We start from the raw sequence: 14,624 nt of genomic DNA, 5'->3' as shown, positions 1-14,624 counted from the left end.
ACACAAACTTTTGAAGCCCCACCATACAGTTTATATTCCTCCATTTAACACAAAAATGTTCTTAGCAGCTTTGTTAGAAATGCAGGATCCAAAACAATGCTCGCACATTTCTTTCGATTATCCTGTCTCAACTCCATCTCAACTGTGTTCCTGCTTTCTTTCTTTCTTTTTTTAAGTCAGCTGTCATGGTGGCATAGTCCACATTCTGGACTATCTTACTATTTCTTCATGATTAGTTAGGTTAAATAAACTAACATATGTGATGCTATGTGTTTGCCTTTTGTCTGCCTGTCTCTCCTCCACCTCTCATACTACTTATTCCACACAAAAACAGTTGTACTTTCTGATGTTTTACAAATGTATACTAGCATCTAAGACTATGTATTGCACAGAAGGCTTTCAATAAATATTAACTGGAAAAATAAGGAAATGAACTCTTCAGAGCATATATATAGTACCACCTCAAGAATTTGAAATCTAGAAAAAAATAAGACTATTTTTCAGAAAGTTTAAGTGCTTTAACTTGACATGCTAATTAATAAATGTACAAAAAAGAACCTACTCCAAAATATTATACTCATGTTCAGAAAGAACTACACAGGAAGGTCATTAGTTGAAGCACTCAAGCTCCTTCACTCAAACAGTAGGGTCACATTTCAAAGGAAGCTGTAAAACATTAAATTCTCCAACTTTATCCCTAAATCCATCGTTTAAAAGCACTTGCCTAACCCACCTCTCTAAAAAGGGTATGCCTCTCCTCTTAATCTTAGAGTGCTCACGTCTTCAAGAACCAATTGATGACTCTATTTTAAATCTTCTCGTCTCCAAGTCTCCTTGGTGCATATCTGCCACAACCAAATTCAAATTTATAAAAAAAAAATAACAACATAAACCTTTACTAATTACTTTTCCATTTTTTCTCAATCTTTTCGCCAATAAACTGAGAAAAATTCTTTCCACTTATTCAATTACTACAATCTGACATCTGATCTGGACACAAGACCTCCAAAAGACCAAATGGTGCAATTCCATGTCTCATTCTACCCATTCTTTACATATAATTGATCATAAACTCCTTCTTGACATCCTCTGCCCTTGATTTCTGAAACGCCTGTCACTTGTAGTATACATATGACTGAGCGTTGTGATTTCTGGTACTGATTCTTCCTCCTCTGCCTACTCTTTAAATGTTAACAATTGTCTAGTATTCCACCCTCTGACAGTCCAAAAGTGGTTATGTTCTCGTAATACGATTTCTAAATGGCCTCTTTACAGAGCTCTCCTAATCCAGGAGAGTTATTTCCAACTGTTTACTAGACCGCTTGACTGGGATTCCCAAACACTCTGAACATAAAACTAAATTCATCTTCCCTAAACTTCTCCCTTTCCTCCAATCAAAAATCAGAGCTGGCCAACACAACTTGCTTTAGGTCTGGGAGGGACAATGATCAAAGAATAAAGTCTAAAATCCTTCAAATCATAAAATGCTTTCACAAGCTAACGCCACTCACAAATCCTTCTATCCTTTGCAACAGTCCAACAATCCCAATTAAACTGCTCACTGCTGCTACTCCTCATCTAAAAGAAAAGGTTGGTTATCAAGAATCAAACCATAACAGGCTTTCACTGCCATTTAGAATTTATATGCCAGTATCTCTCATTTTTGTCCCACCTTGGCCTAACACTCCTGACGTCCCCATTAAGTTAGCAACTAATTTTAGTGTTGTGTTCTTTCCTTTCCATTTCCTGTCTCTAAATCTCCAAATGTTTGAAATGCCTCCAGTTTTGCTTTTAACTTTTTACTGTGCATTAACTGAACTTTTATAGAGCATCTCATCAACTTTATATTCAACAATTCAAGCACCTTGTCTTTCCAAAATCATCCGCTGCGATTCCCTCCACATCCCACTGGCTCCCAGTGTTGGCTATTTCTACCCCTTCTTCCTAACCCTGCCTTTAGGCAGATGCGCCCCTTTTGATCTTAAAGGGCTGATTATTCTAGCATGGCGTGAGTTCCTTTTCAGGGTAGGTGGTAGTGCTCCCCGGCACCATCATGTTCATTTGCTCTGTTAGTCCGCTAGACTAATCTTCCCACATAGCGTTTGATGTTCATTACTCTTTCCTTTACAGGGAAGACCAATTGTTGCAACCTAGATGATCACAAGCTGGGTTCGTTTGCTTAATAAATCATTTTATTAGGAGCTCGTACAGCTCTTAGAACAATCCATACAGCAATTGTATTGGGCGCATTTGTACAGATACTGCCATCATAATTTTCAAAATATTTTCTTTTTTTGAGTCCTTGTTATCAGCTCCTTTTTTCTCTCCCTCCTGCCACCCACCCTCATGGACCCCTGATAAACTCTAAGTTATTACTTTCGTATTTTACACCGCCTGCTGTCTCCCTTCATCCACGTTACTGCTGTTTGTCCCCCTGGGGAGTGGAGTGCAATTATACGTCGGTCATCGTTGTCGGCTTCCCATAGTCCCTTTTCCATTCCCCCTGCCCTCAAGGTATTGCTACTCCCACTGCTGTTCCTAAGGGGTTTATCTGTCCTGAATTCCGTGTGTCGAAAGTTCTTATCTGTACCCGTGCACATGCTCCGGTCTGGCTGGATTTATAAGGACAAGTTTTTAAGACGCCAACTGCTACTCAGCAAAGCAGGATGTACAGCACTGTCTTTGTGAATTAGGTTATGCCAACTGACTTCAGGGTCCCTAAGATCATGGTTCTGGTGTCCCAGGCACACCAACTCATTTACATAAGGTATTTGGCTATGTCTAAGAAATTTGTTTAGAAGTTTGCCCCTATGCTCCACCATATCCATAGATGTATTTGCAAGATGCCAATTTTGAAGAGCACTGCTGTACTGAGGCAGTGAGTGGTAATGACAAACAAAGGTAAATACAGTACAAGAAAGTACCTGTATACTCAAGTATAAGCCAACCCAAACATCAGCTGAGGCACCTAATTTTACCACAAAAACTGCATTTAAAATGTGCTAGAAAACTCTGCTTATACACAAGTCTATACGGTTGTTAAAGGAAATATGACTGGGCATAGGACAACTCAATTATATTACTTAAATAGTACAGGAAAATTGATGGGTCAACTATGATGACCAGACATCACAATTTAGGTCCAAACTGTGATGAAATCAAAGAATGAGAAAGGAAAGAATCAAGGATGCCTTCTTAGTTTCTTACTTAAATTATGACGTAGTCATGTTATTCATGAGAAAAATCAGATTAATCATATTAATCTCTTCAATCTACCTCCTTTTTGTTCCCCCTCTTTCAAGCTTTCTGGAAGACTGGGGAGTATAGTGTGTTGGTAGGGCCGGGAACCATTAATCCAGTGTATTTGTCCAGTAAGTAAAGCTATCCTGAAAGTGTTTGTGAAGAGAGAGGACTTCTTTGAGGTGGCTGGAATTGGGGGTAGGAAATTTCATTTCTTAAAAAGAAATAACCCATTTTACATTAAAAGCGGAGGCTTCCAAGAGGAAAGGGAAGGACCAGGAAAGGAAATGGCCTTGGTCACGAAGACCTTGCTTAAGGCAAACTGCCTTGGCCTAAAGCTTAAACTCAGAATCAAGTGAATACACCCTCACCTTAAGAGAAGACAACCCACCCCCCCACAATCATGATGCAAATTCTCCCTTGCAAGTCGGCCTAGACCAGAGCATGTACACTGGTACAGATAGGAACTGAAAACACAGGGAATCCAGGACAGATGGTTCCCTCAAGAGGCTGCCTAGTTGAGAAGCCTGAGAGGCTGCAGACTAGACAGAGGTGTGCCTGCTGGCATAGCTTAAAAGAGGCACTGTAAATAAACGGTATACTTAACATTTCTGATCTTGACTTATAACTTAATATCCATTAAAAAACACACATGAAGAAGAAAACCTGTAAGTTCTATATGACTCCTACAACAGATTATCAAATGCAGCAGCAAAGTATAATGCCATGGATAGATGGTTGGTGTCAGAATAGGGTGAAGAAGGTTGCAAGGTGGATGAAGGCTTGTCTAACCTGTCTCTTAGGAATCAGCCTTTCACTGATGTGGAGTTGAGTTCCCCTTCCCAAGTGTAGTCAGAAATAGCTATTTCCTCAAAACTGGAAAGATATATAAGCTTGTAAAAAGAAAAATTAAGTTATCAAAAATGAGAATTAGACTAGAATTAGGTTTCTCAACAGTATCACTGTATTCTAGAAGACAATAGCATAATGCTTCAAAATGCTGGAAAAGAATATTAGATTTCCCTATCAACCAACCTCTGAATCGAAAACAAAGGCATATAAAATTTAAGTATCTTAAACTAAGCCTTTAGTAATTCAGCAATAACAAAACAAAAAAAAGTACTTCCCCCAATTAGGGGAAGAAGGATATAGAAGAAATGGTGAAACAACTCAAAAGAGCAACATCAGAAGCCCTAGAGGATGTTGGCCACATGCAAAAAAAAATCTGGTTTAGAGTCTCGTAACTTGTGGACAAGCAGGATGCTTCTGGCATACCACTTAACTCTAGTCCCGATCCAAGAACAGTCAGTTCTTATAACATGGCCCCGCTCCATACTCACCTTCAGGAAGAGCTCACTGAAGATGATCACTGCAGCAAGTGTGAAGAAAGCAGATGGGAGCAGTGCCTGGGTCTTAAAGGCTTGTACTCAAACAAGCAGCCCTCTAAGGGAGCTGTCAACTAAGTCCACATGGAAGAAGCACACCGGCCTGTGTGATCCAAAGATGAAAACAAAATCCAAAAATGATGTATTGTGAACACCCAATTTGTAGGTTATGGAGGACGGCGGGAGCCCAAAATCCATCTGCAGAGTGTCTAGTTAGATGAAGGCTCTGACAGACTTCCTCTGGCCACAGGGGACGGACTCGAACACCTTTATTATCAGAGATTATTGTAAACTTGATTATGGTGCTTCAAATCATGGTACATTTAGTCAATTGACCTCTCTCTTGACCCAACCTGAATTTGCCCTAACCTCAAATATTTCTCGCTTGTTCAATGATGGCAATTTCTGCTCTAGCTTTTTAAATATTAATGGTGGCCTTTTGTTTCTTAACTTTTTATTTTTAGCTTTATATTATTATTTTCCTTTTGCATTTTTTTGTTTCTGTTGTGTTTCCCAGTTTATGAAGCAAAGGAGGAGTGGAAGCGTAGTGACAATAACTGATGGAATGGTTTACCAGAGATGTCAGGGAGGGGAGGATTTGGGGAACTAACAATGAATGCAGGAGGGGCATGGGAGCATTAGAACTGATTGTGATAATGTATATACTGTACATACTCAAGTATGAGCCAACCTGAATATCAGTCCAGGCACCTAATTTTACCACAAAAACTGCATTAAAAAATGTGCTAAAAAAAGGGCTAAAAACTGGGCTCATACACGAGTATATACGGTACAACTCTTTTTAAAGGTGATTTAATATGGTAGCATATGATATTTGAACATTATATCAAGAAACTACTAAAAATATAAAAAAGAAATAAACCAAACTTGACCAATGATTACCATGGACAAAGGAAGAAGTTTTTGCTTTAGGGGGCCTTGAGTTTATGTTAATGGTGGTGGGATAATTTGGAAAAGGATATCAATAACAGCTGTACACACAGTATAATCAATGGCACTGAATTATACATGTAGAAGTTGTTGAATTGGACAATGTTTTGTATATTTTTGCCACAATTATAAAAATAATTACATGAAAAAATCTGGTTTAGCAATTAGTCTGATAAAACATAAGGATTACACAAAACTAGACAGCATCATGAACCACTGTAAAAACTACAAATGAGGATTCAAACGCTCAGGTCTAAAAAGTAATGTCAGATAAGTGGGTCCTGGACAACAGTTAAACTTGTAACTATATGTACGGTCCCGTCCATCCCGTGCCCCCCGTGTCTTTCTATTTAAGATAGGCAAGAGATAGTAAATGACCTACAGTTGAGTGGGGATGGGGGGAGCAATGAGCCAATAACAAGAGGAACAGGGGAATAGCAAGGGATCTAAAATTGACAGTGAGGAAGGGAATAGCATTCCTGGTTGTGTTTGATCAACTGAAATGTATCTGTGAGGAATTACTGGGAGGTGAATGATGGGTACACATATTGTGGAGGAAGATGAAAGAAAGTAAAAATTATACAGATATATAGATATGTGTATATATAAATACATAAAGATTGGTGTATTAGTCTGCGTGTGTGTGTGAATAAAAACAAGGAAGTAGATGTACTTTGGGCCTCTACTTAAACCTTACCTCAATACAAAAAGTTTGTCCTAATAATACGCCATTATATAATACCTTCCTGACAGGATGATACAATCACTGACGACAAAAGGGATACATGAACAAAATGTGGTGAAGAAAGCTGATGGTGCCTGGCTATTAAAAGAGATAGCATCTGGGGTCTTAAAGGCTTGAAGTTAAACAAGTGGTCATCTAGCAAGGAAGCAACAAAGTCCACATGGAAGAAGCACACCAGCCTGTTTGATCATGAGGTGTCAACAGAAAGAGGTATCAGAAATTCAAAAACAAGCAATCAGATTGACCTGAAGGAGTCTAGAAAGTAGAGACCCAAAACCCACCTCTAAGATAATTGGACAGTCCCCTCACAGAAAGGACGTAAGGAAGGGATGATATATCCAGAGTGCAGGATAGCGCTGATAAAACACATAATTTTCCTCTAGTTCTTTACTATTTCCTCCCCTATCATGGTCTTAATTTCACCTCATTAATCTTGTGAGACCTATGTATGTCCATTTGTACAATTAAGGTCATTAATGCATGAAATCCAAGAGAGATAAACCATTCAAAATAGTAATGGGAATAGTGATTCCCTGACAGGAAGGAATAAAAGAATTGTAGGCGGGACTCCAGGGCGGATGCTCCCTTCAGGACCAGGGGTGAGAGTGTCCATACCGGGAGGGTGAGTTGGAAAGGGGGGACTGATTACAGGGATCTACATATAACCTCCTCCCTGGGGGACATCAGACAGTGTAAGACAAGACAAAATAATAATATATAAATTATCAAGGGTTCATGAGGGAGAGGGGAGCGGGGAGGGAGGGGAAAAATGAGGAGCTGATGCCAGGAGCTTAAGTGGAGAGCAAATGTTTTGAGAATGATGAGGACAACGAATGTACAAATGTGCTTTACACAATTGATGTATGTATGGATTATGATGATAAAAATAGAATTATAGGTGAACAGATAAATTGGATGGTTTAAAATATGGTAAAATAAGTATATATAATAATGATGTAATATGGTTCTTCGGAGGTAGGGTGGGGGGGAGGGAGGAGATAAGGGGGAGCTGATATCAAAGAGCTCAAGAAAGAAAATCTTTTGAAGATGATGGTGGCATGAATCAGGTGGGGGAGTGCCGTATTAGGACACTTTTTTAAAAAAAACATTTTATTAGGGACTCATACAACTCATCACAATCCATACATACATCAATTGTGTAAAGCACATCTGTAGGACAAACTTTGTATTGAGGTTTTCAATGAAGAAGCAAAAGAGCTGCTTAAGCATCAGTCACACATATCAACTCTACATAAAACAACTCTAACTCCCTAAGCAATGGTCTTAGCAGTAGGCCCCAAGCTTCCTAATGCTGCGACCCTTAATACAGTTGCTCATGTTATGGTGACCCCCCCAACCATAAAATTATTTTCGTTGTGACACCATGACGTAATTTTGCTTCTGTGATGAATCGGGCAACCCCTGTGAAAGGATAGTTCGAACCCCAGCAAGGTCGCGACCCACAAGTTGAGAACAGCTGTCTTCAGGGTATCAGTTCTTAAGGTATGTTCCTGGGGACCTGCCAGATCCTCTCAGAAAGCACAGCTAGCTGGTCTTCCAGAGGCTGACTGATGTGTGATGATCTTATCAATCTGAAGAATGATACCAGTATGTGTACCTATGCATTCTGGTTGTAAAATGTTCGCAGCTATAATTACTAATATAATAAATACTGACAGATAATCCACACAAACAAGTTTTTGGGGTCCCCATAAGTAAGAGCATGAAGGGCTTTGAATAAAAAAGTTGGAGAACTGCTGCACTGGGGAACACAGTACCAATAACAATGTTCTAATTTCTTTCATCTTGAAAACAGCTCTTTTGTTTTTTTGCCCTCTGATGAGCAGCAAAATAGAACTCTTAAAAAGATAGGTGAAGGTACCCTATTCTTTAGTCTACTTATGGGAAGGGAAAATCTTAAGAAATGGATTTAGACAGTTGTCAAAACTGAGAAAGTTTCTGGAATCTAGAGAGGAAAAAAGAGAAGGCATTCAGGAGATATAACAAGTCTCATGTTAACCAAAAAGAAAAATAGTACTCAGTTTTACTTTAATCTAGATTCTTAGCTTTTGAAACGATCAGAAAGTCATTTCACATACTAATGCAGATCTTGTTTACCCTTCATAATATGCCTAACTAAAGGTGTTAACTCATATATACATTGTTTAAAGAATTCACTCTCACAAAACCTAACTGCAATTCCATAAAACATTCCACAAGGTTCCTAGCTTCCACAACAATCCAAAAGGTTCCCAAACTACAAAGTTCCATTAACTATTTATTAACTAAGTAAAAGTATTTTACATATTCATGTGATGGAAATAGTGCTAGATTTTTTTATTTCACATATAAAAATATGGCATATTAATTAGCTTATCCTTCATGATATATTAATAATATTACCCTAGAACAAAAGCCACCTTAAACCTCCCAAATCAGAGTCTACAAGGTAGGTAATAACCCTCCTGGCTTTGTTATTATTATGACCTCTACTGTGGTTCTGGAATGTTATTTAACATCATTCAAAACTATTAGGGCTGTTCAGCAACTTCTAAAACATCCTACAAATTCCAAAGGTCAGTATTTTTCAGACCTGAACTATACATTGTTCTTTTTTAGCCCTTAAATCTAGGATTCATTAAGTTTTAAATGAAGTGGCCTCAAAAGAAAATTTTCAAAAAATTTCCATTACCTTTCAGCCCTTTTTAAAAATCATTAGGGGCTCATACAACTCTTAACACAATCCATACATACATCAATTGTGTAAAGCACATCTGTACATTCATTGCCCTCATCATTCTCAAAACATTTGCTCTCCACCTAAACCCTTGGCATCAGCTCATTTTCCCTTCTCCCTCCTGCTCCCCACTCCCTCATGAACCCTTGATAATTTATAAATTATTATTTTGTCATATCTTGACTTGTCCGACATCTCCCCTCACCAACTTTTCGGTTGTCCGTACCCCAGGGAGGTCACATATAGATCCTTGTAATCGGTTCCCCATTTCCAACTCACCCTCCCTCTACGCTCCCAGTATCGCCACTCACACCGCTGATCCTGAAGGGATCATCCACCCTGGATTTCCTGTATTTCCAGTTCCTATCTGTACCAGTGTACATCCTCTGGTCTAGCCAGATTTTTAAGGTAGAATTGGTATTATGATAGTAGGGGGGGGAGGGGAGGATGATGAAGCATTTAGGAACTAGAGGAAAGTTGTATGTGTCATTGTTGCTACATGTACCTTGACTGGCTCATGTCCTCCCCCTGACCCTTCCGTAAGGGGATGTCCAGTGGCCTACAGATGGGCTTTGGGTCTCCACTCCACACTCTCCCTCGTTCACAATTATATGAGTTTTTGTTCTGATGAGGCTGAAAATTGATCCCTTCGACACCTTGTGAACGCACCAACTGGTGTGCTTCTTCCACGTTCAGCCCCATTTTTTACACGAACTTTTTGAAGCCCTCTTCATATAGTAGTCAACAGAGAACATAGTAATTCAGTCAATGTTTTGAAACTACAATAATGAATAAGGCAAAATAAATTATTCATTCAGTATTAGACATATTATAATCTGAAGAAAAAAAGTGGTATTTTCAGAATACCAAGCACATGGACTTAACTGTAGGAACCTGGAGAACTTTTGTGCTATATCACAACTCTAGGAAAAGTGACTTCATAAATTAGCACTATATTGACATATGGCAGGAACTCCAGTGGCAAAGTAGGTTATACATTGAGTCCTACAAGGTTAGCAGTTCAAAACCACTAGGTCCTTCCCAGAAGAAGTGAGGCTGTCTACTCCCACAATGATTACAGCTTTAGAAGAAACTTAAAGGAGTAGTCCCACTCTTGTCCTATAGGGTCACACGTCTCATCCTCATTTACTTCGGAGGATCTTCACCAGCACTTTCCACAAGACCACTGTGTTCTGTCCTCCCACTGACAAAAAGCTGGAAGCTATTCTGCAATATAAACTTCCTTATCAAGGGTAGGGAAGAGAAGCTCATCTTTTCGATTTTTGGTTTTTCCACCTTGCTGAATGAATCCGAACAAATGGACCAACTGTTCTTGGTATCCCTCCTGTGGTCCACTTTATCCCCTCATTTTTGTTCTTTTAACTGAACATATATCATTTTGAAGTAACTGTAGGTTCACATGAATTTGTGTCCTTTGCCTCATTCCCCCATTTGTAGCATCTTGAAAACTACAGAATGCTACTGCAACCAGAATATCAACACTGATAGTCGATACAATATATCCATTACAAGGATTCTTTCCTTTGGCTGTTTCCTTGTTTTTTAAATCCCCATCCTAGGCTACACTTGAACTTATTCAGGTTTGTACACTTAAAATATTTTTGCATGGGTTGCACAAACCATTAGAACAAAAACTCTTTACCAAAATTGTCATAACACAATGGAGAATTCAGTTACTACAAAAAATCCCATTCAGAAGGTGATTTATTGGCTATCCTGCATTTCCAACTTTATGAAACAATTAAAAAACACTGAATCACATGTTATTCTGAGAAATAAATAACAAGTGCCAGAAGAATTAGTGGGGCTTTGCTGGAATTATAAAATGGCACGGCCACTTTGGAAAAGTTTGACAGTTACTCATCTTAAACATCAAGTTACCACATGACCCAGCAATTCCACTCCCAGATGTTCACATAAAACATGGTTTACACAAACTCTGGACATGAATTTTCATAGCAGTGTTCATAACCAAAAGTGTAAACAACTCAAATGTCCATAAACTGATGAATGGAGAAACAATGTAATATTATCCATACAAAAAATTTTATTTGGCAAAATAAAAGGAATGAAGTACTGATACACGCTGAGACACAGATACACCTTGGGAACAAAGTACTAAATGGAAACAGTCAAAACACACAAAAAGGCACACGTTGAGTAATTCCATCTCTATGAAATTGTCCAGAATAGAAAAATCCACTGAAACATAAAACAGATTGATTGGCAGGATAAGGAGTGGAAAATGTTCTGAAATTAAGTAATGATAGTTACACAACTATGCGAGTATACCAAAAAAATCAACAAACTGCACACTTCATAGAAGCATATATGTAAATTTCACTTAAAATATCTAATATGTGAATTACATCTGAAAGCTGTTATTTTTTAAAGTAACAAGTAACCTTCCTAACCCTACTTTTTGGTTGTTTTTTGACATAGGAAACAGCAGATGAATCTTAAAAGCACCAGAGAAGTTACTACCTTCTGTATTCTTTGATATTGTTATATGAAAACACAACTATGACAGAAGACAGGGTTTGCAGCTAAAAGGAAAGATATCATTTTAAAAATGAACAAAGCAACTTGAACTTCCTCAGCTCTATAGCAGTCGCTGGCCTTTGGGCTCCTGTAGTTTCCATGGCTAATGATTAAGTAAAGGCCTAACACATAGATATTATAATCTCTAATACTAAGCTCTCCAAAACAACGGCCACTGCCACATGTGGCCAGTTAAAATTCAATTTTAATTAATTCGGTTCTCAGTTACAAACATCACATTCCAAGTGTTCAAAAGTCCCATGTAGCCTAGCTCCCAGCTGTCAGAGCAAAAACAGTTGTAGAATCTTTAATTGGACAGTACTGCTCTTAAACATATGAAACACAAGGAAATTTCCATATTTCGAGTCAGGGTTGTTGACATTGTATTCTTCTGCAATAAACACAATTCTAAAGAGTAAGTACAGTAAAACATGGAAATGTGGTTCAAGAAATATTTCAGCCGAGTTAAGACGAACTCAAACAGCAGCCAGGTTTCTTTCAGAACCACCAAGCTACAGATGTTTGCCAAAGCAACTCCCAAAACAAATTCTCCCATCTGTTACAATAGATGACCACTACAGCAGTTTCATCAAGTCAGATGTAAATATTATGCTGAAATACAAATAAAGCAAACTATCCTTTAAGTCAAAGGTGCAATTAATAATATATATTCATAATCAAAGTGTCTACCACTCATAGCAAAACACAAAATCCCTTTCCTACAGATTTGAAACAATAGATATCATTTTATAGCATTATTACATATTTTTGGTTTTGTCTAGGAAAAAAATTGACCAGATGATTCTATAGTTAAGTAGATTTCCATTATTGTACCATTTAATACTAGGGTACTTATGAATATACAGCATCAGGAAACAGGTGCATTCTTAATTCAAATATTTTAGAGCCTTTTTAGGCCTTAAAAAGAGAGGAAAGCAAATTTCAAAATGCAAATTTAAATACATTTCTAAATTGAGGAATTTAAAAAACAAAAAATTTCACCCTTTTACCCTTTCATTTGAAATACTTGTACTGTAAGTGGCATTCCAAGTCAAAACAAGACTATTTTAATGTTAAGAAACAGAAAGTCAACTCTTTCCTCCCAAATTACTGAATCCCTAAGGCTGTTGTTGGTCAGGCTAAAATGGCTCCACTTAAATAATTTTCAAAACCTTTGACAAGGTCGCCTAAGCATTTTAGTACATTTTCTTTTATCCACAGTAAGTACTTTCAACTTCAGCTTCCTTTGCAATCCACTGCCCCAAAAAGACCTTTTAGGGAGAGAATGAAAACATGAAAGTTAAAACCATCCCTCAGGCAAAGGATCTCACTACTAGAGGATCACATGGAGTCTGAAGGAGAAAGTTACTACACTACCAGGGTGCGTGTGGAGTCAAGTCAAATGGGGCACTATTTACTGGTGTCTCCGTCTTTCCTGACTTTCCAAGATGCTTTCCTCTGTGATATGCACAGGACCACGCAGCTTTGCATGTGTGTATTAGTATTAGATGGGCTTCATCATTAACCAAAGTTAATCGTCTTAACAATAACATTGCATACCTTTTCTCCCATTGTTCACCCCTCAGTAAAAACACCCAGATACCTCCATCTGTTGCCTAGTGTAATCGCTTCCCTAGAAGCACTCTTAACCAAGGATACCAGACTGTAAAATACAGAATTCTGGCACTCCCAGAATGCTGCTCAGAAACATCTTGGCAACTGAGTTCAGCCGTAATTATCTCTGTTGTAAAAAGCTGAATGAATACGGTTAGACTTAATTAAACAGAAGCGATACCTCAGATTTGGTGAGCTCCAAATAAAAGGTGCCTCCTCCCGCATCTTGTTTTCCTTCCCACCTCTTGCGTGAAGCTTGCAGGGTTTGCTCCGAGGCTCCACTTCGGTGTTCCCCTTACCTCCTGCCCGTCTGCTCTACCCCCAAACTCCGTTCCCACACAATTCCACCGTCCTCGGCTCCAAATTACTACTTCCCTTTATGCCTCCAAAGGTCCCAGGCAGGCCCCCTTCATTCTGCTCCCCATAGTCCCCAGCCCCCATTTCCTAACGGCTCCTCCCCTCCGTCCCCCACCCCCTCGCCACCAGGTTCATCCTGCCCCTCCAACCATCTCCCGCCCCCAGGTTCCTTCCTGCCCCTCGAAACACAGCTTCCCCGTTTCATCCAGTTCCTCCAAAACCATTCCCCCCAAGCCCCGCTCGCTCCTTCAGTCCCTATTTCCCTCAACACCCAAAGGACTGTACTCCTTTTCCATTCACTCTTCTGTACACATACACAAACGCACAGCACCCAAATACACACACTGGCACCCCACCCCCACCGCGAGCCTCCATCTTTCCCTTCGCTTCCTTTCTTCCTGCTCCACCACTTCCACGGTAGGAGTCGGTTCCCAGGCCAAGGTCTCTCACCTCATTCGGTCACTTCAGTGGTGCCAAACGCTTCATACAGGAAAAAAAAAAACAAGCAATCACGTCCTCCTGGGCGCTTCCCCTGCGAGTCCGAGCACTTCCTGGCACCCGCCCCACCGGGGACCCTGCACAGACGCACGCACAGCGAAGGTCGTCGGCACGAGAACTGGAACTGGGCGAGCGCTCGCAGACCAGCTTCAAACACAGCCCACTTCAGTCCAGCCCGCCGCCATTTTGGTTTCCCGCGGACTGCCGGTGCATTGTGGGAGCGCGCAGCGAGCCGGTGCCCAATGGCAGCTCTCCAGGGCCCCGGGGAGGCGGGGCGGAGGGAGCGCGGAGGAACACCGCGCCCTGCGGCCTCGGTTGGCGCCGAACAAAGAAGGACTCTTTAACGGCGCTGCGCGACCAGGTCCGTCCGCCGCAGGGCGCACACAATGGTGAGCGCCGCGCTCCTCCTGCCGCTTGTTCCACGCCGATTCTCCTGAGACAGAGAATTCGCCTTTCGCTGTTCAGTCTTTTCCTGACACACGGGAAGTGTGCTGCTCCCTTTACTGTGCCAGGTTTTTTTTCCCTCCAGGAAGCA

General features: G+C 40.0%; 1 protein-coding gene across 1 annotated transcript in view; it reads right to left on the bottom strand.

The window, feature by feature from the left end:
* Positions 1-14,280, bottom strand: part of MTF2 (metal response element binding transcription factor 2) — a 57,468-nt gene extending 43,188 nt beyond the window's left edge. The window contains exon 1 of the mRNA XM_075558478.1: positions 14,042-14,280. Within this exon, the coding sequence (XP_075414593.1) occupies positions 14,042-14,046 (5 nt within the window). The 5' untranslated portion in view covers positions 14,047-14,280. The remainder of the gene's footprint in view (positions 1-14,041) is intronic.
* Positions 14,281-14,624: the final 344 nt, after the last annotated feature.

The sequence above is a fragment of the Tenrec ecaudatus genome, chromosome 1, assembly GCF_050624435.1.
Source record: "Tenrec ecaudatus isolate mTenEca1 chromosome 1, mTenEca1.hap1, whole genome shotgun sequence".
NCBI lineage: Eukaryota > Metazoa > Chordata > Mammalia > Afrosoricida > Tenrecidae > Tenrec > Tenrec ecaudatus.
This window is presented reverse-complemented; position numbering and strand designations above follow the sequence as displayed.